The sequence below is a fragment of the Poecilia latipinna genome, unplaced genomic scaffold (genome assembly GCF_001443285.1).
Source record: "Poecilia latipinna isolate Pla-1442-1.1 unplaced genomic scaffold, P_latipinna-1.0 Scaffold214, whole genome shotgun sequence".
Classification (NCBI taxonomy): domain Eukaryota; kingdom Metazoa; phylum Chordata; class Actinopteri; order Cyprinodontiformes; family Poeciliidae; genus Poecilia; species Poecilia latipinna.
Genome location: NW_015112830.1, coordinates 204,525 through 229,435, shown reverse-complemented (window position 1 = coordinate 229,435; position 24,911 = coordinate 204,525). Strand labels below are relative to the sequence as shown.

The 24,911-nt window shown below is 40.9% G+C and overlaps 3 protein-coding genes across 7 annotated transcripts; 1 reads left to right on the top strand and 2 right to left on the bottom strand.

Moving 5' to 3' along the window:
• Positions 1-113: 113 nt before the first annotated feature.
• Positions 114-8,856, bottom strand: LOC106946950 (cytoplasmic dynein 1 intermediate chain 2-like). Of its 4 annotated transcripts, none has more exons than XM_015031660.1 (17): positions 8,718-8,856; positions 7,360-7,468; positions 7,156-7,279; positions 6,511-6,646; positions 6,048-6,110; positions 5,696-5,823; positions 5,524-5,613; positions 4,601-4,763; positions 4,402-4,501; positions 3,408-3,533; positions 3,173-3,319; positions 2,980-3,093; positions 2,767-2,900; positions 2,530-2,674; positions 2,291-2,431; positions 2,018-2,143; positions 114-1,529 (listed from the first exon to the last, which is right to left on the bottom strand). In XM_015031660.1, the coding sequence occupies exons 2-17, from the start codon at positions 7,465-7,467 to the stop codon at positions 1,428-1,430; spliced, it is 1,947 nt and encodes a 648-aa protein (XP_014887146.1). In that variant the 5' UTR covers position 7,468; positions 8,718-8,856; the 3' UTR covers positions 114-1,427. The 4 variants fall into 4 exon arrangements, with proteins under 4 accessions (XP_014887146.1, XP_014887147.1, XP_014887148.1 ...); XM_015031661.1 differs by having other exon boundaries at positions 6,511-6,595; XM_015031662.1 differs by lacking the exon at positions 6,048-6,110.
• Positions 8,857-9,438: 582 nt separating this feature from the next.
• On the bottom strand, positions 9,439-11,409 carry LOC106946941 (uncharacterized). The gene is made up of 5 exons (XM_015031641.1): positions 11,333-11,409; positions 11,073-11,136; positions 10,755-10,799; positions 10,421-10,569; positions 9,439-10,305 (listed from the first exon to the last, which is right to left on the bottom strand). Exons 1-5 carry the CDS (start codon positions 11,348-11,350, stop codon positions 9,646-9,648), a joined length of 936 nt encoding a protein of 311 aa, XP_014887127.1. The 5' UTR covers positions 11,351-11,409; the 3' UTR covers positions 9,439-9,645.
• A 2,834-nt stretch (positions 11,410-14,243) lies between these two features.
• Positions 14,244-23,684, top strand: pcyt1aa (phosphate cytidylyltransferase 1A, choline a). Of its 2 annotated transcripts, none has more exons than XM_015031658.1 (9): positions 14,244-14,580; positions 17,087-17,197; positions 17,561-17,660; positions 17,831-17,947; positions 19,729-19,880; positions 20,002-20,080; positions 20,441-20,583; positions 20,714-20,902; positions 23,296-23,684. In XM_015031658.1, exons 2-9 carry the CDS (start codon positions 17,087-17,089, stop codon positions 23,536-23,538), a joined length of 1,134 nt encoding a protein of 377 aa, XP_014887144.1. In that variant the 5' UTR covers positions 14,244-14,580; the 3' UTR covers positions 23,539-23,684. The 2 variants fall into 2 exon arrangements, with proteins under 2 accessions (XP_014887144.1, XP_014887143.1); XM_015031657.1 differs by having other exon boundaries at positions 14,246-14,580; positions 17,087-17,200.
• Positions 23,685-24,911: the final 1,227 nt, after the last annotated feature.

The following is a 24,911-nucleotide window of genomic DNA, read 5'->3' as shown; positions in this document are numbered from 1 at the left end:
TTACTTCCAACCCTTTTTTTTTTTTTTTTTTGTAAAGCTATAACCCTGCTAGTGCCAATTTTAATTTCTCTTTACAGAATCAATTATAGGAGGAGCAGAATTTATTTTTTTTCTCATTTTAAATGGAAGACGAAATTAGGAAGAACTACATGTAGCATATTTACTTGTGGCCAACATTAAAAACAGCAGCCTCAGTCTTTCCAAAAGATGGACATTTCCAAATCCACTATGCTCTATAAAGGAAAGCTACTTGTCTGTAATACAAGTAGCTTTCCTTTTATCGTCTAAAAGTGTGGCTCTCTCTCACTGTTTCACAGTCACAACTGTGTGCTGTATAAAACACTCTAGATGGATTTTTAAATCTCTGCCCCAATTTCATTTTTAGAAACGCCTCACTTGACCTTTTGAGTCTGCGCTCAGCAACGGCATCCACACTGAAGGCTGTTGCTGTAATAACGAACCTGGAAACAGCCTGGTTCAGTAATCAGAGCTAGGCTACATTATTGGCTTTCCAATCGGCGGATCAAATTTAAAATCAGAAAAAATTTCTTGGTTCATCTCTAGAAAAAAAAAAAGCGTCCAACCTCCGTGGTACACCATTTAAAAGAATATATTTTACATTTCTCTTCAAGAAATAGTCAATAAACACGTCCTGCTTTTTAGTACAAGAGCACAGGATTAATCACTAACCATGGTTACAGAGAGAAACAATTGTAGTGTCATTAAATTCAAACTACCAACATATTAAAAGCTTGTAGTGCCAAATTCAGGACTGTACTCCTCAAGTACAAAGAAACATCTTCAGAATAATAAAAATATTTAAATAAGTGCAGCCACAGTAATAAATATTAAATAGAGTAGCAATTAGAATGTAAGCATGACACTCTTCAGGCCTGGAGTGTGTATGTGTGTGTGAGCACATTCACTGTCCTGCCGAAGACGTACAACTCAGATGTTTAGACTTCCAAATCTGTCTCAATAGTGTGCCAGCTTCAGCATAAGCGCGTCTGTAAAATATGTAAAACACCCGAATGGCAATAAAAAGGTGCGTGTAGAAAGGTTTTGCATATGTAAAAAAGATAATGGTCGAGGCCTCAGGAGAACAGCAGTTCCTGGAGCCCTGAGGATGCGGTCGAAGCTAGAAGTCCAGATCGGGCTGAAAATCACCTTCGCGTATCCCTTCCTAAATTCATCTTTTAACTACACACGAACTCTAAACCCCCTTTTTTTTTCTCTCTAAAACCTAAATCTAAAACTCTCCTGTCTGTCTAGCTCAGCGCATCTCCTCAGGCCCAAGTTCTGGCAGAAGGAAAAGCTGGAAATCAGAGAAGACGGTGCGACTCCCCCCTGGCTGTGTCTTATATAATGTGCTATAGTAACATACTGGAGAGGAATCTAGTAATGGTTAGCAGGGAGTGGTCACAGGATCAGACGTTAGCCAGCTCCTCAGCTTCGTCTCTGTTTTCGTTGATCTCAGCCAAAGTCCTGACGAAACGCGTCCACTCGTCGGCTTTGGGAACGCAGATTTGCTGTTGGAAGACAGAAAAGAACGTCGGGTTAAGTTCTCAATAACAGCTGATTTCTAGAGTGACGTCTGAAAGATTTTTCCAGAATAGTTTGGGGCTTTTAGATATAGTTCTTCCTCCCAGGTAGAACAATGATGATGCAACAAAGAATGAATTTTTAAAGGTTAAATGTCCCTTCGCAAGTTGTAGGGGCAACACACACACACACACGCTTTCTGGCATAAGTCTGGCTAGAAAGAGTGTGTGTAATGGTAGTGCTCCTTTCAGTTAGTCGGTCTCCTGAAACGTAACAAACTCAGATGAAAAGAAATTCCTGAGGATGTTCCAGAACAACAGAAACCACAAAATGGTCAAATGTATACTGCGGAAAATCCTTAAACCTCGATGCCAGATTGTTCAGCTTCACTTCAAGTCAAAAGCTGAAATCAAACTCGGTTTCCCAGCACCGTTCCTGAAGATTTTACAGCGAGAGGCTGAAAACTCAAACTCACCTCCCCTACGTCGTACACCTGCACCTGTCCGTCTGAGTCTCCGGTGGCGATCTCCTTTCCAGAGTGAGACCATCTCACGCGGTTCAGGGCCGAAGACCCTTCCACACACACACTCGCAGTCGGAACCTAAAACGCACACACAATCGTTCACTCAGAAGGAGCATAAACTACTATATTCCAGGCATGAGTGTCTGCGACGCGTTCGCCGGGTTAAAAAGGCAAAACGGTTAAAGTTTCGTAGCCCAAAAAAACGGATGAGCACTGTGTGCGTACTTCGGTGTCGTTGTTGAGGTTCCACAGATCCAGCCGTCCGGACAGATCCACGCAGGCGAACAGAGCGGGATGCGCCGGAGACCACATCGAGTCGTAGACATAGTCGGAGCTGTCCTCGAACGAGTACAGAGGACGGGTGCTCTGCAGCGGAACAATCACGAGAAATTTAGCGAAGGAGTTGTGTACAGAAAAATCAAAACCCGCAAGTCGGTGCGTCTGTGACCAGCGGGATGTCTGACCTTTGTGCTCCACAGTTTGACGGTCCAGTCAAAAGAGGAGGAGATGAAGAGGTGAGAGAAATCAACAGGTCCTGCAGCACTGTGGCAGCTCAGTCCAGTCACAGGACCGTGGTGGCCTTCAAACACCTCTGTGATGCCTGCCTTACTGCAGCACACGCGAGAAAGGAAAACGACTTCACAAGGGCCTTACCGGAACGTCCGTCGCTCATAAAGGAACCGCTTTTCCGAAGGCCTCACCTGCCGTGACGACAGGCGGTGTAGACCGAGCCGTCCTCGCTGCCCACCACAAAGTTATTCACATCCCCCAGAGGAAACGCCATGGACGTCACGGCCACCGCCTTGCTCTGTTTGAACACCAGCTCCAGGCTGTCCTGCGGGCCAGACACGGGCAGCTTTAGACCCCTCGGATCCTCTCCCAACAGCATCTCTGCGGTCGCGAGCGCGGCAAACCTGCGGCTGGGAGAGCATGTCCAGACTCCAGGAGCACATCTTGCCGTCGGTGGAAATGCTGATCAGGTTGTGAGCGTTCTGGGTTCCGACGACGTTCACGCAGTAGACCGGGTGCTGGCGGAAATACACAAAACTTTCAATAAAAGCGGCTGAGATTTGAAGAGGTGGAGGGAGGTGCAATGAGGAGCGTTACCGTGTGCGCCGACGCCGACAGGGGAGTTCTCTGAACAGGAGTGCGTTTGTTGCTTCTGTTGTCCCACAGGACTATCTGTCCGGAATAAGTCCCACCCACCACCAGGTTAGGGTGAAACTTTGCGAAGCCAGCCGACATCACCTCAGACTGCAAGCAAGGCGACACAACAGAGTCTCTAAACGCATCCTTCTTCTCAGACTGCAGGGACTCTTTGGAGAGCACGCGGAGCACTTACCTGGCAGTGGAAGATGTACTCTGGCGTGGCCTTCTTGTACTTCATGTTCCAGACTAGAGCCACGCCGTCCGGCTCGTACGGAGCGTCCTCGTTGTTGTTATACGAGGCAACCAGCAACTCTGGGTACTGAGACAATCAGAGCAGCGGGAAGACGTTAAAGTGAGACCAAAACAAGTTCTCTCCCAAAGCCGACTGGCGCGAAACGGTTTTCTTTCAAAGCGTCAAGGTACGTTTCAAACTACCGGTCCGGGTTTTCTGCAAAATACATTAAACTCTTATATGTAGTTTGTCAGCTACAAAATGACACGTCAGTTTTTGACTGGGATAAAATCTCCCCTCCCAAAAACAAACTCTTTATGTCCACAAGTCATAAGATGGCTAATCTTTTATATGCATGTATAGCTTTGCCTATAGATTCAGATACACACAAAATAAAGTTAGTTGTTTGTTTAAACTCCTGCTGTGGAAATTTATCATTAATTACACAATTTGTTTGGCCAAACCCTAACCCTAGGCATTCATCACATCGTTTATCAATTATCGTGATAAATATTTAAATTTATCACCGTCATGCCGAAGTCCAATTAATGATGCGGATTTTCTTTGCTGTCTATTCAATGAGAGAGTCAATAATTATCGATAAATTTGAAAATATGACTAAACGCGTGCAGTCTGGTCATACAAATCGCACTTCTTCATGTGACTGGCGTCCTAAAGAAGCACGTTACAAATTGGTTTATTTTTCAAGAGCAGTATTTGTGTTTATGGGGCTCTGATTGCTATACCACACAGTTACCTAAAAAAAATCTTATCGTCGCTTTTGTTGTTATCACAATGGTGCCACAAAATATCACGATAAAACCTTAAGTCCATATCGCCCACCCCTAATCTCCTGTATATTTGTTGGTAAAAAATACACCAATGGAAAGTCTCTTTAACAGTATTAGTACTTAGAATCTTGCCGCAGCAGGTGATTTGTCCGAATTCATCCCACCTGAGGTGACCAGTCGAGGCAGGTCACCACTCGGTTCTTGGTCCAGCGCTCATCTGCAAACTGTCTGTTCTGAACCAGTTTCGCTCCTGCCTGCAAGTCACTGAAAAGGGCAGGAAAAGAAAAAAAACATTAAAATGTTAACAATTCCAGCAAAATTACCGTTCGATGTCTGTGAGGTCGCTTTGCCCTCATGCCTCACCCTTCCTTATCCTCCAGATCCCTCCCGCTGTAGTCGAAGCAGACGTCCACCTGCTCGGCCAGAGCTCGCTCCACGATCCGGCTGCCGCGCTCGAAAAACGACAAGAACTCGTCAGAGTGAAGGACCTGCAGCTTCTCTTCCTCTGTCAGCTCCTTGGGGGCGTCTGCGCACGGAAACATAAACGTTACAGGAAGGGAAATACAGAAAGGGCTCTTTTTGTTTTGTAGGCAACACGTTGTGCTCGTCATAGATCGATTAAGACTGGAACGTACACTAGGAGAAGAAAACGGTTCAAACAAGTAGCGATTAATAATAACATAAATTAGACACAAAGTTAAAATCAGAAAAGGAAAAAAAAGAAAAATCTGAAATCCCTTCAGGTTTTTTTTTTTTTTTTTTTTTTTTTTGCAGAAGTCTCTTAATCTCTAGCAGCCTGAATCAGGAGCAGCTAATGGCTTCTTTTGACGTAGCTTTTGAGACCCTCTTGGTTTAAATTTCAGAGCTACATCAATGGGGAAAACTCTCCTTGTTAGTTATTGGTAACAGGTAACATGAATGTTTTGTAATTTAATAAACAGAACACCAATTTCTGTTTTGCTACATAAAATGACGCCTGGATTCTACAAAAAACATAACAAAAGAGAAGCAATGAATGATTTCATGGAGAATATCAAGATGTTACTACAGTTTAGGAACTATTATGAAAAACCTCAACCTAATTGGCACATAAAATTGAAATTCATCTCATGACTTGTTTATACCCTGCAGAAATCCTGCAGAACGTAGCGCGATCTCTGATCGGAAAAGATCGGATTTTTGAGGTTCCGACCAGGGAGTCGACCGATCAAACTGAAAATTGTCCAATTCTGGGTCAGCAAGCAAATTTTTTTTTCCTGTACGCCTACATAACCCGCTGTCCTCACCTTCCTCCTGCTGTTCGCTCTGCTCATTTTTCTCATCCTGGGCGTCCTCTGTGAGCGGGGGAGCGCTTATCTCCTCATCCTCTTCTTCGTCTAGACACAGAACGCAGATCGCCGTAAATCAACTTGAGCAAAGGGAAACAAGAACAGAAACGCCACGCCAGCGGTGAGTTACCCGCTTTCTGATCCGTGTGAGCCGACGCCTCTGTGGGCGTCTGCGTCTCCTTGGAGTAGGACACCATTTCCTTCGGGACAAAATCCACCTGGATGAGTTTGGACATCCCAAGTCTCACCGTTCCACGTCTACACGATTGGAATAAAAATGAAGTTTGAATTATTAGACTGGAAGTAGGTAAAAAAAAAAAAAAAACATAAATCTATATACTACATTTTAAATCTTTTCTCAAATGGACATAAACAATGGTATACAGACAAATTTAATGCAAAAAGCTAACACGTTTGGACAAATCTAAGATGAAAGCACAAATAGTCGGAAGACGAGCTAAAGGAAAGAGGAGGAGCAGTACCCCATCAGCTCAGAGTCGGAGTGGAGTTGCAGAGTGGAGGGGTCAGGATCCCAATGCAAAGTCCTTATACAGCCAAATCACCAGACGGTGTTAGTAAAGAGAAATGCAGGACAGAGTAAACAAGAGAAACGCAAACAAAGATGAAGGGCCAAAACATATCAGATGTTAAAGATGGGAAAGACGGGGAAATAATAAAAACAAACAAACAAAAAAAAAAACAGAGCGAGAAAGACCCGGAAACAAAAATGAAATGGGATTAAACATTAGCGTGGTGGCGAGAAGACATAGAGAAAGGTCAGAATTTATTCATGTGTCGTTACAAAGTTTACACGCACACACACACACACACGCACATAAAATTCCATGCAGGTACTTGTAAAAAAAAATTAACAAAAAAACAATATAAAATAAAAGCAGCAAATTCAACCTCTTATGTCTCAAACAAACAGACTCCCACACAGACCTTGGTCCTGCGTTTCCATCCCCGGAATCTTGGCTTCCAGCATCGCTGCCCACTGATTTGTTGGAGGGAGACATGGGGGCGGGGACTAGGTAGTGAAACAGACACGTATCTTCTGTTACTACCCTCAGGGGCTGAGCTGTGAACGCGTGTGCGTTTCGCAGTACGTGACCAACGGATGAGTGAGTAAGTGAGTGAGTGAGTGAGTGAGTGAGTGAGTGAGTGAGTGAGTGAGTGAGTGAGTGAGGGAGTGAGGAAGACAGTGAATGTTTGAAGGGGGGGAGACGGGGCGGGATGCGCGTGGAGGAGTGAGTGGATGAGTTTTCATGCAGCAAGGAGGACAAAACACAAGAGGACAGACAGAGGGGAGAGAAGAGAGAATGAAAATAAATGGCAGGCAGGTTTTAAGGTGTCATGCGCAAAACACATAACATGTGCACATATTTGTGTGTGTGTGTGTGTGTGTGTGTGTGTGTCGTGGAGAGGAAATGAGAGTGATATAAAAGCTGGGCAAAACAAAAAACAAAAACATTAAGACAGACATTTTATAAAAACGCTCCAAAAGACATCAAGCGAATGGCCAGAACAAGATGAGCTGTTAAAAATGACGGTTTGGGATAAAGGAGCGAGACGACACTGTACATTTACCGTGCGGGACGTCGGGGGTGATGCCAACGCTCTGGAGAAGGGCCTCGGCTTCTCTCCTCTTCCTCTCCAGATCCGAGTCTTCGCCGCCAGCCGGCCCCGCCTCCGCGCCACGCTTGGATTCTCCCTGCGGAGAAGGAACAGGCTCACCGTCAGCATGGCAACGTCTTCGCAACGTAGCCGCTAAAGCGACGAGGCGTCCCTCACATCCTTCTTTTTTTTCTCCTCTTCTTTCCTCTTCTTTTCCTCGCGGATCTGGGCGATCCGTTGCTTCTTCCTCTCCAGCTCAGCCTTCAGCTCGCTCTTGTCAGACATGCTGCAAACGAGGGGAAGACCATCAGCAAAGAAGCACTAACCACACAACATGCAATAATATATTTGTCACATTATGTTGCACCAATTAACTGGTCATTGAACAAAATTGGACAAGATTTTTTCCTTGAAAATTCTCCAATAAAAGGTTTGTGGACAAATGCTTACATGTATAAATAGAGAGAATTTTGCAGTTGTCTCAGTTTCTACTCAATGCAAAACCACTGACTCTAAAGAAATATCTCTTTCCAGTCACAATAAGTGTTAAAACATCTAAATTCAATATTTTGAATTAAACCAAAGTTTACACAAATATGTTTCCGTGTTTGAAAATCTAATGTTCAGCCTAGTTAAATAAACATATTGGGAGTGCATGCAGTGCAATTTAATTATGAGGCAAAGACATTGTTTAAAATGAGTTTACTACTGCTTCTTAGGAATGTATCACATATTAGTAAAAAAAAAAATCATTAACAGATATTGTGATGCACAAATATATAAACACACAAAAGATATCAAACATAAAACAAGCATGATGGCTGTGGTTCAAAACAAATTTTATGGTAAATGACATTTTAATTTAATTATCGTAATTTATTTATTTTATTTTACTATACAAATGTCTTATGTCATTGTTCCAGTTTTTCTCTGTTTTTTATTTAAGTACATCGTAGCCCTGGGCCTGTCACACTGGTAACATGTGGGAAAAGCTGCCTGCAGTTGGAAACAATGTCCTCTTTATCTGCTTGATTAACACCATAGATCAACCAGGGGTGTATTATTTTTATTAGAAATATAGTAAGTACAATAAGCTATAATAATAAAAAAAAATCGGAAGCTTCTTAAACAATATTATAACATCCACAAATAATTATATTAAAGTTTAACCCTGCTGGTATTTAATATGCTAAACTCACTCCACCCACTGCTCAAAATAACTGCAGACAAATCAGGAAAAGTAGCAGCTGTGAGCATTTTTATCGTCTCTCTTTGCAATAACTCGCCGATTTGAATCGCGTTTTATCATAATCTCTGGTTAGCGGGGCTAATGTGTTTATAATCCAGCTGGCGGCTACACCTCCAAACCGGACAGCTAGCCGTGCTAGCATGCTAATCTCCATGGTAGCCCCGGCTGCGGGCCTACTGTCACAATACTAACTACAACCGCAACAAAGCGACGGGACAGCTTTACTGTTTTCTGTCTCCAGACCAAAGGGATAAAATGCCACAGTCAAGAGGAAGTAATTCAATACCTGGTGTCGGAAGTTAGGTTTAGGTGCCGAAGTGAAGAAAGAATCCAGTTTTGTGGCCGCTTATTCCCAAGAAAAGATGATGGAGGGTGGAGATGATGATGCTGGAAGAGGCTGCGTCGATCTTCGTCTTTAATGGTTGAACGCAAAACAGCAGGAGAGAATTACCGCCCTCTCCTGGTGGAGTGAAGACATTCTTACCAAAATAGTTATTCACTTTTTTTGTCATTACTTTCCACTTTTTTTCTTTTTCTTCAAATGTGTAGGAATTTGTGTAATTTGTGTTTAAAAATCTCGTGCAAACAAAAATCGGAGGTATTCGTCAGCTTCTCGTGTCTTGAGATCTTGACTTTCTCCTCTGCAAAAATGCTCAAGCTCATTTAGATTGGAGATAACGAGTGCTGCCTGTTGCTGTGATAATTTGCCTTAACAACTTTAGGAAAACTCCCCCATGACTACCATGGTTTCATGCACAACGGACCGTCTTAGAGACACTGATGTCCTGACATACCGTACCTTGCAAAACATATTAAAGTTGTAGTTTCCTGTTACACATAGATTTTTTTTTTTTGTCTAATCTATGAGTTAGAAGACGTATCTTACACATTGGAAGAAAAAGATAAAAAATAGAAGTTGCTAGAATTAAGACATTGCTTTATTTTACTGCTATATAAAATATAAAGGGATGTTCTGTCAACTGCATAGAAATAAAAACCCCTGTAAAGGCATTTATCTGATAGGCATTTTTATTCATTTATGTTTTCATGTGAACAGAGGTTATTGTGCATTGGTCACTCACATTGTACAGGCACTGTACTGTTTTTTTTTTTTTTTTCATCTGAGAAATTGTGTAATATTTGCAGCTTAACCTGCATTACTGAACCATACTCTTGTTTTGGTCTGGCTGTCGATCGATTTGAACAGTCTGTTTTTATTGTGGATCCGGAGCTGGCTCAGCATAACGGTAGGGGTCATACAGGTCACTTTGGAAGTCATAAGGGTCAAAATAAGGGCCGGGCCTCTTCTTTTTAGCTACATTTAAAACAACAGGAACATTCCCTTCATCTGTTGTTTCTTCGTCTGGTGCTACAGGGGATGATGCTTCCTGCGCAGGATGGGGAGGCTGGTCGACGAGGCAGTCTGGATCCCAGTACGGGTCACAGTCGTATTCCATCCCCTTCTTGGTGACCGGTGGAGGGACGGGTGGGACAGCCTTTCCAGGAGCAGGAGTGGCTGGTGTTGGTTGAGATGGAGTAGTATTTCTAACCCCCTCTTCTTTTGTAGCACTGCATGCAAGGTTGAGTCTGGGGTCACACAGTATTGGGACAGCTCCCGTCGGCAGGTAGACAATCCGAGGTTTGCACAGAGGGTCCCTGGGGTTGCACAGATAGAACTTCTCAGCGTTCTCCAGCGGGTCTGGAGTGGGAGCCGGGGCGGTGGGGGGTGCAGGAGGGCGAGTTGTTGTAGCTGGTACTGCGGTGCTGGTTGCAGCACCCATTTTGTTTTGGTAGCTGGCAGCGTCGGGCCCATAGTTCAGCTCCAGGTGACGCATCTGCTGATACAACATCCGGATCCGGTCTATCTCATAAAGCTGAAACCAAGAGGGACGTTAGAGGAAAAATGTAACATTGACGCAGATAAAACCCATGAAATACAGCGATCGTTCAAGATTATTTCAATCAGGGCTCTGAGTGTCGTCAACTTACTCCTTCAACGTGTCCGATGCTGTTGTAGAAGCTGTAGTAGGACTGAAAGTCGGGGTCACTTTGGTACCATTTAGGATCAGCGTTCCTCTTGGGTCGAAAGTTCGCCAAGAAATCGTTGGCTTTAGCGGAACCGATCCGGACAGGATTTCCTTTGGAGGGGGAAAGAGGATTGTCGAAGACAAAATGAAAATTGGTTTAGATTTCATATTTTTTTTAAATTACAGATAAAATCTTTAGGTGGACTTGAGAAATGTACTCATGTTAAGGTATTTCTTTTATTTTCACTTTCACACATGAATCTGATCACGGTTTGAAATGATAGCAGATGAAATACCATCAGGGGGCTTTACTTTCGTCAGAGACGTTGCTCCTATGAAACCTAAAGGGACGACAGGTATTTTAAGCTAAGCGCCAAAAATAAAAGAAAATGAAATTAAAGATTCAGTAAACACATGTGACTACATGAACAAGACTTCAAGATAAGCAGAAAACAAAGGCAGTCAAATGACTCTAAGCTTGAATAAAGACAAAGATTCTTGTGTCTTATTTGTTTTGTTTTTTCTTTTATGCTTAAAATCTTTTACATGCATTTAAAGGCGGTTTATTTTTGCAGGACAATATAGGAATTATACTAATAATCTTACTGACAGACCTGGCATTACCAGCAGGCAGCAGAGTTTTCTCAATAATGAAGCCAGGAAAACCATCTCTGACATCTGGAATTACATTAGCACACCAATAAATTCATATAATTTCACAATTTGTTTTCTATCAGTGTTCATCAGAGTTTGTCCCAAAAAAGTTAAAAACATCTCTCTCTCTCTCTCTCTCTCTCTCTCTCTCTCTCTCTCTCTCTCTCTCTCTCTCTCATTTTTTTAAAGCATGATTTCACAATAAATGTAGCGCGCTTACCTTTTGCTCCATCTTCATGTTTCTGCTCTCATCCTCAGCTGCACATCACTGGACATCAGAATCGCCAAGGAAAATCGGGCCTTCTGATTGGATGGCTTGCCAAAGCCAGAGGGCCAAACTCCACCCATTCTGCATTTTTTCTTCAAATGGGTTGGGGTGGAGGGGGATTCATTAGACCAGTGCACATAAAACACCAGCATATTACCAGCTTCAAACAAAATAGGAGCTCCCATAAAGCAACAAGAGTGCTGTTGCAGCAGAAGAGCCACACGCGGCAAAGGTAGCTCAGCTTCTTTGCGAGACCTTCTTAAAGCGTACGACTGACAAAGAGAGTCACTCAAGTGTCATAGTCAATAAAAATAAGAAAGTAAAACAATTATGTTGGAGAGAAACACGTATTTTATGCCTGCTTCAATGGGTTGATTGTGTCCCGCCATCAGAGATTTCCCCTACAGGTAACAATGTTCTCCCTGCGAGGTACACAGCTGGACATGGCTTTTTAACTGCGGTTAAAAGGGGGGAGAAGCTGAGTCAACTATAGTGTAAGTTGCCTGGAAATATGCAGGAATAATGGGTTTGCACAAAGAACAAGCCAATGTAACACAGGTTGGTACATTTGTTTATGAATCCCGAACAACTTGCTTTAATCAAAGTATTTAAAATAAAAGATGAATGATATGAACCCTATTAAATGATCCAACATTTAGGCCATTATGTAATTTTTTTATTTTTTATTTTTTACATTTGCCCCATTACGATCACAAGCCTTAATTTAATTTACTAGGATTTTAGGTGATGGACTGGCACAAAGTGGTGCTTAGTCCTGTTTAATCTTGGAGTATAGGAGAAAATTATTCTGTTTTATTTACTCTGTTCATGTGGTTCAACCCCACCCAAATGGGAGTGTTGCAGAAACTCATTAACTAGTTGGTCAGCCCAATCTCTTTGATGTTAGAAAGTCAATAGAAAGTGACTCTTTGTGTAGAATCTTCCAAAACACGACTGCCTGTGATTTGCTTTTTGATTGTAACCCGATTCCCCATTTGAGAAAGGACGGGACCACTGTTTGAGCCACCACATATATATTGTCATTCCTGTTAATAATTGATCAATTCTGCATACACTCTCATATGTGATTTCTCTCTCTGCAGAGATCTTGAACAGTCGGGGCCATATCGACATGGAGAACGGGTACGGCGCAACCGTAAACCGATGAACATTCAAACATCCATGCATCCATGTAGGAGTCAAAACAAACATAGAAGGGAGTGTCCTGGTAAAATGAGATATGAACTTTCTGGCCAATATACGCAACATTTTGGGTGAAGATAAATAATTAGAACGGACATAGTTGGTGGTAGTATCATGCTGTGGGGATGTGTTTTATCAACACACATAAAAAGGAGCAACAAGATGGATGTACGATTGCTAAAACTTTAGCTGTCGGTGTTTGGATCTAGAGAAAAACACCATACAAACATGAAAGAGTGTAGCTTTATTTATTAATGTTTAAATCACCTCTGTGTTTGCCACTTCAGCTGCAGAGCAAATCCCATCTATCAGAGCAGCAGGTGAGGCTGTGATCAAAGAGACCCAGAGAGAGACAGAGCGTCTGAGGGTTTCTGCCAGGTGGCTAATGGTTAACATGGTCCTATAATTGCTCAGTTGACATGACAGAAATGGAAGGGTCTTCTCTTTAAATCATATACATTTATTTCAACTGCCTCACACCATAAATCTGCCAATATTGTTTAACCGTGTCCTCCGCAGCACAATATTTTGTCATATTTGAATAGATAGCACAGGATCACTGTTTTACTTCCTGTACAACACCTTTTGTTGCACAACACTGAAGGCATCAATCATCATAACATCCATCCCTGTGAACTTTAAATTACACCTTTCCCTGACGCTCTCTGCAGGACATACGTTTTTCTCTAATACCCAACTTTTATATGCATCTCTGTTCAAACACTCCTAAATTATACTACTGCACCTTTGGAATGCAATAATCTTGAGGGTTTGTTTAATGACCTTTAGAAAGAGTTGGGAATTTAAGAAGTAAAAATTTAAGACTGTATGTTCTGTGCTTCACCTGTAAGAAGTTATGGAGCTACAAAAAACACTGCATTGGGTGAAAATGACTTAAATTTGTAAACAGGTAAATAAAATGTAATACATTACAGTTTAACTTTGTAGGACATAGCACTTATTGTGAAATGAAGCAAAACATAGCAATAAACAACTGTAATGACTTTTTGGGAGTGTTTTATTGAGTTATTTGACTTGGCAATAGTCCTTATTGTTTCTGCTACACAAAACCGCTCAAGCAACTATAACTATAGTAACTATTGAATAATGTGGAATTGATATTGAATCTTTTCTTTCAATATCAAAAAAGATTTGTTAGTGAGATCTTCTGTAAGGAAAAGTTTTGTCAATATTGTATTCATTCATTAATCCATGATTACGTTTTACCCAACTTTGACCTTTGAATTGTCCAGACTCAAAAAACAAATGCATTTCCCCTTATTTCTAGCTACAGAGTCATATCCAGAAATATTAAATGAGTTGGAAAATTGGGACTTGGTAGAAAATGGGTGAATAAGCAGCTAGAGCCAAAAGCTAGATTTCACAAGACTCATTTTAAAATTTTGCAAAAACATCTGCTCAAACACACAAAAAACATATATTTTTATTATATGCTTTGAAAACCACATATTGTTTTTTCTTCCACTTTTGCTATCTGCTGCTTTGGAGTAGTCTGTCATAAGACTCTTACAAGATATATTGAAGTTTGAAGTAAGAATCCTTAAGCAAGGCCGAGCATTTGCATGCATAAAACATTATGTCCACTAGACGGCGCCACAACGAAAACAGTTAACCGGAAACGCGTTGTTTGGTATTTCCTGTTAGGATGTCTTAGGTTTGTAGTTCTTGTGTTGGTGACCTGTCAGCGTTGTAGTACAGGCTGTCACTGCTAATACACTATCCATCTTCTCGGCGGTCGCTTAGTTGTCGCCACCGACGCAGCCGGAACCGGTTCTTTGGTCGCTCATGGAGTTTTATTCACGCTAATGATGTCAGATGAGCACCTAGCTAACAGTTTAAGCTAACTAACTTAGCCACACAACTTGACAGCTAGCTTTCGACGGCGGCTAGCGGCGTTAGCTAAGACCACTGGCAGGACGAGGTGTTGGAATCCGCCCACCCTTTTAAATCAGGGTTCCGGGACAAAGGAGTGCACGGTAAGTTGGCAACAACTTGAGACAGTTTTTAAATCTTAAGCCAATATCGCAGGTCGAGTGTTTGGTGTTTTAAATTAAATGAAGCTTTAATGTAAACAACCAACAGGTCAGGGTTTTAACGGCTGATCTACTCAAGCAGTGCCACCAGAATAACCACTCCGTCAGCTGCTTTTGATCACTTTCAGACCGAGGGAAGAGTTTACCTTTTTGCAATCATATATTAATTTTTAAATCTGCAAAAATGTGCCAGTGATATTTCACTCCTATCGAGAAAAATGTTGGGAAATGCAGCTGAAGCCCTCAGACTGGAAAGGTGGCGATCAGCAAGACAGAAGAACTTATTAGAAATATTTCTGTATTAAAGAGGCAAACATGTTTAATGTCTGATTTCCAGGGGGGGAAAGCTGTCCTGAAACATTTTTTTTAGTCCTACAGTGTTTTTCCACTTTCAAAGATATCAGTAAGCTCATTATTAAAAAAAAACAACCATCTCAGTTTGGCTCAGTAAACCCTATTACATGAAGCTAAAAGCCCCCAAAGCCCCCTGCCCTTGTTCGCTTCTTTTTGTGGTCAGATAAGACTTTGGCACCATCTCTTGTTCCTTTCTTATTATAGCAGTCAGTTTCAATGAGAATGACATCTGCTGTTCTTGTAAATCTCCTGTCAGTGTGGGAGCCCTGCAGAACTTCCTGCTGCAGCTAAAAGAAAAGAGAGTAGAGGGGTGGGAGGGAACACTTGTACAAGTTGCCCAGTGTGAGATCGGGTCACCATCACCACCTGGAACGTGTACTGTTACATTATTTACCGATAACACTTAGTCACACTCTCATAACTTGTGGATTTCAGCAAACATTGACGTCCAGCAAAAAAATAAAATAAAATAAAAAAAGTGATAGGTGTAAATAATGAAGTATGGTTATTATGTAAATACAAGATAAAGAAATGGCGTATGAATGGTGACCACTCCCTTTAATCGACTTTTGGCTTCTGTTTTAGTGGTGTGATGGAATGTGAGGAATGGGGCAGAGTCGCAACCCATAACACAGGAACCCTTGCAATGTTATGCATGCACTGAGTTACTTGCTTTTGCTGCATTCTGACATATAGATTGGAGGAGTGTGGGAGTTGGGATCACAGACAGATTTAAAACTCTGCTCCAGAGGTCAGCAACCTCTATGATCCCAACCGGCATTTTTGCCCTCACCTACTTAAAATAGAAAATGCCCAGGCCTGCAAAACCCTCTCGAGTTTTGTAAATATATTCCATCTAAAAATGGTTTATGCCACTGTAAAATCAAATAACCAGCAACTATTGTATTTTTATTTTTGCTTTTGTAGAGTAGAGAAGCATAAAACTTTTACAATGAGAGGAAAATTATAATTTCTCACAAATCCTATGTGGCTTCTGGATGTTTTGCGTACAGGCTGACAAAGTCGCTGACCAATCCAGGCTGTAATTTGATTGCATTCATTCATGAGACGGGAAAATATCCTAGCAGTTTTATTAATAAACTATTATAAGCGCTGCAGCAATTAGTGCCTCCAGCAACTCTTCAAAGTAAATGTGGGTGATTCATTTTATTTAACCTATGCTTTACTTGTTTTTTGAGATGATCGGAATTTATGGAAACTTTTAATTCAAGACTACCGACTTACTGTTTCCGTAATGTGTAATTATAGCATTATGACAGAGGCCTGTTTCTTTTTTTTGAAACTGCCATGTGTCATTTTGTCACCAAAACAGGATGGTAGAAGATGTGAGGAAACCTCCACAGCAAAGCAAGACTTCCTGTGTGTGTTATTGGTTTGTTTTAAGTGTCAAAAGATAAACTGGGAGGTAAACTACAGATGTTGGAACTGTCTTTTTAATTAATAAAATACTATCAGTGTTTTTCTAAAGCAAACCCACGTTAAAAAATGTCTAGAAGAACATTTAATAATCTGTAGCCCTAAATACAACACCTCTGAGCAAAATCAGTTTTTATTTTAAATCTAGTAAAAACGGGAAGTTATTTATTGCTTTTGTTTTAATATGCATAAAAATGTCATCAGAAAATAAAAAGTATGTAATGCATAAGCGCATCACTTCTCAGTCAGACATTTTAGAAAAAGAAAAAAAAATCATCCTTTGCCCCCCGACATAAAAACAAAAAATGTATTAGTTCTGTTTTTATTTATTTTCTAAATATCACTACGAGTTTATTCTCGTTTTGTTTAATTTTGTATTTAGTCAAATAGAAGGCTAAAGAGCACGACTCGCATTGCGTTTTTATCTACTGGGTCAAAGTTCACCAAGCACATGACAGCCTCCGTAGCGTCACAGCTGTCCGGATTTGCAGTCAGTCCAGTCTTCTAAAATTATGCATTCGTGCCCCCGGCATTGCCTCCTGACGCAGCATGAAGTTGAGGGCGTGTATCTGTGCGGCGTGTTTTAAAGGATGCGGTACGCCCGAGTGTGTGAACTGTGGCGCGTTTTAGACATACATCTCTTTGCCTGTGAGCCTAGATGGCGGCCCAGAGCTCCAACGAGCTGGTGATGTCCAGGAAAAGAAAAAGAGAAGGCTCCAACGGGGAGACGGAAGAGGGGGAACGACTTGGGAAAATCCCCAGATGTACCGTGGTGAGTCAGCTCCGTCTTTCAGCTTTTAATTTTTTGAAATGTGCCTGACTTGTGTTTTCTGTTCGCCCAACGTGCTCTGCTGATTCCTTTATGTTCCAAGCGTTGCAAATGGCATTAGGCAGCAGAGTTTCAAAAGTCCTGCTGATCTCTGTTAAGAAGTGCTCAGTTCAAACACATGACCATTTATTACCACATCCTTATGCTTTGTTAAAGGGAAAAACATTACAAAACTAGAGCAAAAGCAACATTTTTCCTGCTTGAGGGTGATGCTAGTGAATCATTTTGGGTTAATCTAAAGGACATTGATTGTATTACAAATGTATATTTTTTTTTTTTCTCACACACATTTGGATGGTTTAGGGACTGAAAAACCCTGCGCCTTTTGCCGATGAGCTCGAGCCAGCTGATAAAAAACCTTACCAGAGAGTCACCATGGAAGAGGCAAAGAAGGGAACACCGCGTGAGTTTCACATCAACTCCCTGCTTTTTGACTTCATTCGTACTGTGCCGCCGTCTCTGGTTTTTGTAAACTTGTGTTGGGCGTCTGCAAGTTTCCTCTCAGTCCTTATTGCCTTCACCTCCAGTGGCTCGTTTATTAATTCCTCTCTTGTCTTGTTTCTCTCCCTCCAGTCAGCAGACCCGTCCGAGTCTATGCAGATGGCATCTTTGATGTTTTCCACTCAGGTCACGCCAGAGCTCTGATGCAGGCGAAGCGCCTCTTTCCAAACTCGCATCTCATCGTCGGAGGTGAGTCGAGTGTAAAAGTCTGGATTTTGGGTAACGTGGCAAGGAAAGGACAAAACTTTGCACATATTGAGACTTTTTGCACACTAAATGATAATTTAAAGTCTAAATGAAACTTAAATGACAGTAAGCTGTGCTTTTAACATAAAAATGCCTTCTTCTGAGTGTGCTTACAGAATTTGAAAAATATGGAAAAAATAAATCCAGGCGCATTGTGATCCATGTTTCAAGTGGATTAACGATTAAAACAACATTCTTTGCAAACATACATTTTTATTTACCCTTAGAATAACATCCAGACGCAACTGATTCGTTTGTACATTTTGGAGCACAGGTTTGCACTATCTAAGTAAATAATACAGTAATAACTTAGTAAGGGAAGAGGAACACCATCTAGATTTGGAAAATTAATGAATTGATGAGAAAAAAAATACCACATCTTTTCGATATTTACATGAAGTGATAAGCTCGTGTGTTTTTTAGATTCACGGTAAAATAAAATTGGATTAAAAAAAAAAAAGCTCTTGGTCAATCTTATATTGAGCAATTTCAGGTTTATTCTCTCATTGAGCATTACATGCACATTGGGGAATTCAGATGGTTGTCATGGTAACAAGCTTCTAAAAGATGTTACATCCTGATGTTTGATCTCTGAACAGAGAGAGATGGCAGATAAAAGTACCAATAGCTTTTTTATAGAAAAATAAAATATCTGGACTAGTTTACTAAGGAAACTTGGCAAAGTTTACTTTTTGTCGTTCCCTCATACAAACTAATGTAAGGTTTCAAGTGGGAAGAGCTGCAGTTTGTTTATCTTCTGAAAATGGAGGTAATTGGTGATAAAAGCATCAGAAGCACCGGTTTATATAATCAAATGCAGAAACGTGATCACAAATCCAAATCTTTACCTTTTGGATATAGTACCTTCCTCAGCTGAAATAATGAAATATATTCCAATTCATGTATCTGCAATTTCTTTATAAAGCCTATAAAACACCATGCATATTTCTCTGTAGTTGTGTAATATGACTTCCTGCTTGATTATTTACTTTTTTCCTATGAGGATTTTGGTGTCAAACGTCCTTAAACACAGCTTTTCTTTTCCTTGCATGTAAAACGCTAACTTCCACAGCAGTTCTTTATTCATGCTTCTGAGAGTGTTCTGGGCTTATGTTAGATGGATGTTTTCTGTCAAGAGTATTTATTTGCAAAGCAAATAAAGAAGATTGTTTAGGTTCAGCTTTCCATATCCAGACCTACACAACCCACATTGCTATCATCATAAAAGCTGAAACTGCACAGCTAAGGAGAGATGGCAAATCAACAATATGAAGTCCTATAGAAATATTACTGAGAACAATTTAATGATGAAAAATGTATTTCACTATATCATTTCAATAGAGTACAAATATTTCGGCGGTGAAACTGTTCGGGATAAATCAACATTATGCCACCCGCTGATATAATTTGGCATCTGCACAAGATTTAATCTTAGTTGAATGTTTTAGAGGAAAACAGGCATTTACAATTTAGGCATTTTGTAAACTAAACATTAATTTAGATACTTAGTAGATAAATAAAAGTTAAGTATAATTTATCATAACTATATCCACTAGGTGGCAGTAAAGTGAATCCAATATGATCTTTGGTATGTGTAGATTAGGCATCAACAGGCATTAGGAGGTTTTACATACACCAGCTTGGTTGTGTGGGGAGTTTTTGCAACACTACTCCTAAAGGGGTTAACCCAGTGATTTAATGTAAACATTTCCTTGGTTTCACAGTCTGCAGTGATGAGCTCACCCACAAATACAAGGGCTTCACTGTGATGAACGAGGATGAGCGTTACGACGCCATCAGACACTGCCGCTACGTGGACGAAGTGGTGCGAAACGCTCCCTGGACGTTAACACCAGAGTTCCTTGCAAAACATCGCGTGAGTTTTTAACACAAAGACACATGCGAGTGAAACGACTGTCTGGATTCTTGTTCTCGAGCAAAAACCATCAATCCGAATCTGCTCTGATGAATGATGTGTGTCTCAATGCCCTGTTCAGATTGATTTTGTGGCCCACGATGACATCCCGTACTCATCAGCAGGGAGTGATGACGTGTACAAGCACATTAAAGAAGCAGGTGAGTCATGGCGGCAAAGGAAATGGATGATGTACCCTGCAAAGATTTAAGTTCTTTCTTTTTGTTTGACACAATGGATGCTGGGCTTCATGTATGCGTTTCCTCTGGGTTAAATGCTTTAAACCCCCTGGAATACACACAATGTTCTGAAAACCTCTGATTGTTGAAATGACAAATGTGCAATTTTGGTTACAATGTGTTGCAAAAGCATTTATGCTAGTCTCTTGAACTTTTTCAGTAAGAACCAGTCAAACCAAAATTGAACTTCCTGTCCCACAAACCTTACATGCTGAGGAAGAGTAACGCTGAACTTCGCCCTAAACAGTGTGGGAACATTCTTCTCATGGTCCATTTCTGCAGGCATGTTTGCTCCCACCCAGCGGACAGAGGGCATCTCCACCTCTGACATCATCACTCGCATCGTACGCGACTACGACGTGTACGTCAGACGCAACCTGCAGCGAGGTTACACAGCCAAAGAACTCAACGTCAGCTTCATCAACGTACGATTTTTCTGCTTCGTCACAGACGTGGCCGCCTCCATGGCTTCGTCCTCTGCTGTCTCACCGTTTCCAAGAAGGTCAAGAAAAACAATCTCTCTAAATAACCAAATAACTGCTGTTCTCACACCAGGAGAAGAAGTACCACCTGCAGGAGCGCGTCGATAAGGTAAAGAGGAAGGTGCGTGATGTGGAGGAGAAGAGCAAAGAGTTCGTCCAGAAGGTGGAGGAGAAGAGCATCGACCTCATCCAGAAATGGGAGGAGAAGTCCAGGGAGTTCATTGGCAACTTCTTGCAGATGTTCGGCCCTGAGGGAGCTCTGGTGAGCACGCTGCTCGTTTGTGGTTCCAAATCATTGTGTAATCAGCAAAGTTTGTTAAAAAAACGTCGCGGTAACGGTGTGGGGATGCGTTGCTGCGGTCTGAATACTCGTCCTTCATACTCGTGTTTTACGATTCCTCGTCGCTCCAACAATTGATGGGGATTTGGTTGATGTCTGGTCTCCAAAATCTTAACTAATCTTTTCCAAAAACAATTGAAGGTACACATTTTTATAAAGGTGAGAACTGAGGAACACATTTCCAATCTAAGCTGGGCCATTGTTTCTGACGAGGACTGGAATGGAATAAGTGAAAATGACCAAAACTGCGACACAGTATGTGACAATCATACGACGTGGTTTACCAGACGGAAAAATCAACATCCTTCTATTTCTATAACAGTTCTCAAACCTGATCGCTATGGAACAGGAGCGTTCAAGTCCAGTCACTGTTCTGCATGTTTACTCTACTTTTCCTGTTCCAAAATACATAAAGCAAAAAAAAAAAAAAAAAGTTCCATTACAGAACTGGATGACATGCTGTGGAGATAATTCAGCGTTTTGCAGCCGTGTTATGGGAAAAATCTGTCTTACCAAATATTTTTGCTCTAGTTTCTCGTGAATATATCTCACCACATTTGAAATGAGACAAAACTAACTTAAAAGTAACTTTTCAACAAGATGTAGGAGCTTGTTTTCAAGTCAATAATTTCGTGTTTGTTGCATTGACAGTTTATTTCAAAATAAACTTCCAATCAGACATGTGCTTTTTCATCAATATTAAGGAATTATTGATTCAAAACAAGCTCATACACCTTGCTGTAAAGTACTTGTAAACTAGCTTTGTCTTATTTCAATTATACTAAGATATTTGCAGTAGATCAAAAATACTTGGGTAAAATTTTGTGTCTTTGCAGCGTAGAGAGAGCTCCCACTGTATTATAAACTTGTTAAATGTTGTAGAAAGCTAATCTCACCCCGGGGTCCCAAGTCAGATAAAATCCTCAAAGTACATGTTAACAAATGCTGTGTGAATGTGCACACAGAAAGGAAAAGCTTCATAAGTTTGAATGTTATAATTTTAAGCTAAATCACTCATTTCAGCCACTTATATTTAATCTTGGAAAACACTTATATGCACCGTAACTGTTTGCAAACAACATTGTTTGCTTTTTTTTTCTTTTCTTAGTTCCTTATAAACATAACATTAAAATTAACTCCGGTTCTACCATATCCCAAAATGCAAAGTGTTTTCCTTTTCCTTTCTTTTTGAATTTAGTTCTGTTTTGTTAGTTCTGCTCTGCTTTTCCCCAAGATGAGGAATGCATTTATATCTGAATATTTATGCAGGCAAGCAGATAGAATTTCATGTGAGAACTTGCTGCTGAGCTTCATGACGCAGCAGGGAGTGGCGGCCAGCAGAGCGTCGTGTCGATGGATGATAACAAACAGCCAGGGAGTTTCTGTGACCATAGAAACCTGTCTGGAGGTTTCCCTAAAATGAAACGGGGGGAAAACCAATGTACTCTGCAAGAAGCCGATGGGAACATATTTTTAGTTTTCCTCTGATTTCATTATAGGTTACCTCCATCAGGCTACGGTGACGTATGTTGGAAATCAACAAATATTTTGCAGTGCTTTATAATTTTTTTTTTTTTTTTTCGGAGCTCCATGTTCAGTCGGTCAAACTTTATTCATAGAGCACTTTTCATGCTGCAAAGTGATTTGCAGAGGTTAAAAACATGCGGACAGAGATAAAACCACTAGAAAACTGTAGGAATCAAGAGGGACAACGCAAAGGGTAATAATACTAATAATAAGACAAAGAATGAGAGGAGATGAATAAATTGTAAAAGAGGTCAGTAACAAAGTTTACTTCATGAATGCCAGTGAGGATTAAAACCCTGCTGTAGAGCCGGCCCACGGCATATTTGAGTTATGAGCGCCAAGCTGGCATAATAAAATATATACATATTAAAAAAAATAAAAACTAAATTCTATTTCACATTTCTATATTATTTTTATAGTTGTTGCACAAATAATAGGCTGATATCTTCCAGCTGTAGGGGAAATATAAGATATTGTTAACTTGTTTTCTGTACATTTAGTGTTTACAAATAGTTAAAATAGTATAACACACTTAAATGCCACCCTGTATTTTAATATCTTCTCTTTTTTTTTTCCTTTCAAGGTTAAAAACTATTAGCCGTAACAACATTAATATGATGTATGCTAGTTATAAGTGATGCTAAAGACACCATAGACTAGCTTAGGAATGATGAGGCATCTGGTGTTGACATGGGGTGGCCTCAAATGAAAATCTGCTTAGGGCCCCAAAAAAGCTTGGGCCGGCCCTGCCCTGCTGACTGTACACTGAACTCCTCTGTGCCCTACAGAAGCACATGCTGAAGGAGGGCAAGGGCCGCATGCTGCAGGCCATCAGCCCGAGGCAGAGCCCCAACAGCAGCCCCAGCCGAGACGAGCGCTCGCCCTCCCCCACCTTCCGCCTCCCCTTCTTCTCCAAGACCTCCCCTCCACCCTCGCCGCCCCATCCCAGCGGAGCGCGTGGATACCTCATCAGCGAGGACGACGATGAAGACAACGACGACGAGGAGGAGGAGGAGGAGGACGACAACTGAACCCAAGTCTGATGACGTCGGCGCCGTCGGGTTGAGTTAGCACTACCAGTAACAAGAGCTGTCAACGCTGGGTGGGCCTTCGAGGAGCTCCTGGCTGCGGCTGTTTTTTTTTTTTTTTCTTTTTTAAAAAAAATCGTGTTCATTGATGATTTTTATTGCTATTTTTTTTTTTTTTTTTTTTTCTTTTAGCACTTCAGCGTCATGTTACCTTTGACAGCCAGGTTGTTAACAGCTCCTGTTATTTTTTTAACAGCCAATTCCCATCTTCTCTGTTTCTGTGTACTGGTCAGTAAATTACAACTAGACACCCCGAGTTCTTTGAAAGATAGTTTATGAATCTGTTTTTTTTTTTTTTTTTTTTTTGTTCTGTTGGTAATTAGTCGCTCACTGTCACTTAGCAATATTTTCAGGTGTTAGCCTTGGTGCACTGCCTCCATCTGTGACTGTATTACTAAAGCTTGCGTCGTGGCTCCGGGGGACGTTCTGGTTACGGCTTTAGCGGTGGGTGGGGGGCTCGCTGTGTTTTTTTTTTTTTGTTTGTTTGTTTGTTTGTTTTTTGGGTCACTTGTTGCAGCAGAAGGTTTAATATGGATTCACAATCATGACACGGTTTTAATTATCTGCTTATTCGCTGCAGATTTTACCCTCACGCTAACGTTAAAATAAGGCACCCGAAACCAATAACATCCGATTACATCAGATCTCAGCTGAAACTGAGTATAACATGTCAACCAAGCAGCAACATTTTTTTTTTCCTGAGTTTTAGCCTGTCTGTGCTGGAGCTTGGTGTGTCCATGTATATGCATGGCATTGTTTGTATGTCAGCATGTTTAGCGTGTCTCTTAACGGCATCTGTTTTGTTACCAGATGCTGGGTTCAGCTTACTAGTTCCCGCATATAGTAAATAAATTAGCTTTGAAATTTTTACTATCTGCTGACGAGAATCGGTCTTTGAAAGACTAGTTTAAAACTAGACGCCTTTAAGCGGCGTGGATGAATGGATGACACTTTTAAATCTTGGTGTGGAAATGTTTATTTTTGTAGCGTTTCATCCCAGTTTGTTTTTTTTTTTTAAATCTCTCTTTTGTTTTCCCCCCTTATTCTTCCTTGAGCAGAGAATCAATATAAGCAAGGTGCAATTTACATATTGTTTTGTGTCCTGTAAGATTGTCCTACAGATCTGGAGCTGTAAGAAAGTGATTTTAACTTTGATATGTTGTGACAAGACAAAGTATTAGGTTTTTAAATTTCAGAATATACACATTTGTAAAAAAAAAAAAAAAGCAGAAAATTTAACAAATTTTCTGCTGCTTTTTTTTTTTTTTTTTTTTTTTTTTTTAAAAAAAAACACCCCCCGGTTTTAAAGAGTTCCA

What these genes read in the sequence shown, in the direction of transcription:
- LOC106946950 (XM_015031660.1), bottom strand. Translation starts at nt 7,467, where the DNA reads ATGTCTGACAAGAGCGAGCTGAAGGCTGAGCTGGAGAGGAAGAAGCAA. An exon ending in CACCCCCGACGTCCCGCACG is followed by an intron (nt 6,647 to 7,155) that starts GTAAATGTACAG and finishes ACGCGTTCACAG; the next exon opens with CTCAGCCCCTGAGGGTAGTA. An exon ending in TCAAACTGTGGAGCACAAAG is followed by an intron (nt 2,432 to 2,529) that starts GTCAGACATCCC and finishes GTTCCGCTGCAG; the next exon opens with AGCACCCGTCCTCTGTACTC.
- LOC106946941 (XM_015031641.1), bottom strand. An exon ending in CTGCCTGCTGGTAATGCCAG is followed by an intron (nt 10,800 to 11,072) that starts GTCTGTCAGTAA and finishes TCGTCCCTTTAG; the next exon opens with GTTTCATAGGAGCAACGTCT. An exon ending in GCATCGGACACGTTGAAGGA is followed by an intron (nt 10,306 to 10,420) that starts GTAAGTTGACGA and finishes TCTTGGTTTCAG; the next exon opens with CTTTATGAGATAGACCGGAT.
- pcyt1aa (XM_015031657.1), top strand. Translation starts at nt 17,087, where the DNA reads ATGGCGGCCCAGAGCTCCAACGAGCTGGTGATGTCCAGGAAAAGAAAA. An exon ending in AAATCCCCAGATGTACCGTG is followed by an intron (nt 17,201 to 17,560) that starts GTGAGTCAGCTC and finishes TGGATGGTTTAG; the next exon opens with GGACTGAAAAACCCTGCGCC. An exon ending in CAAGCACATTAAAGAAGCAG is followed by an intron (nt 20,081 to 20,440) that starts GTGAGTCATGGC and finishes CCATTTCTGCAG; the next exon opens with GCATGTTTGCTCCCACCCAG.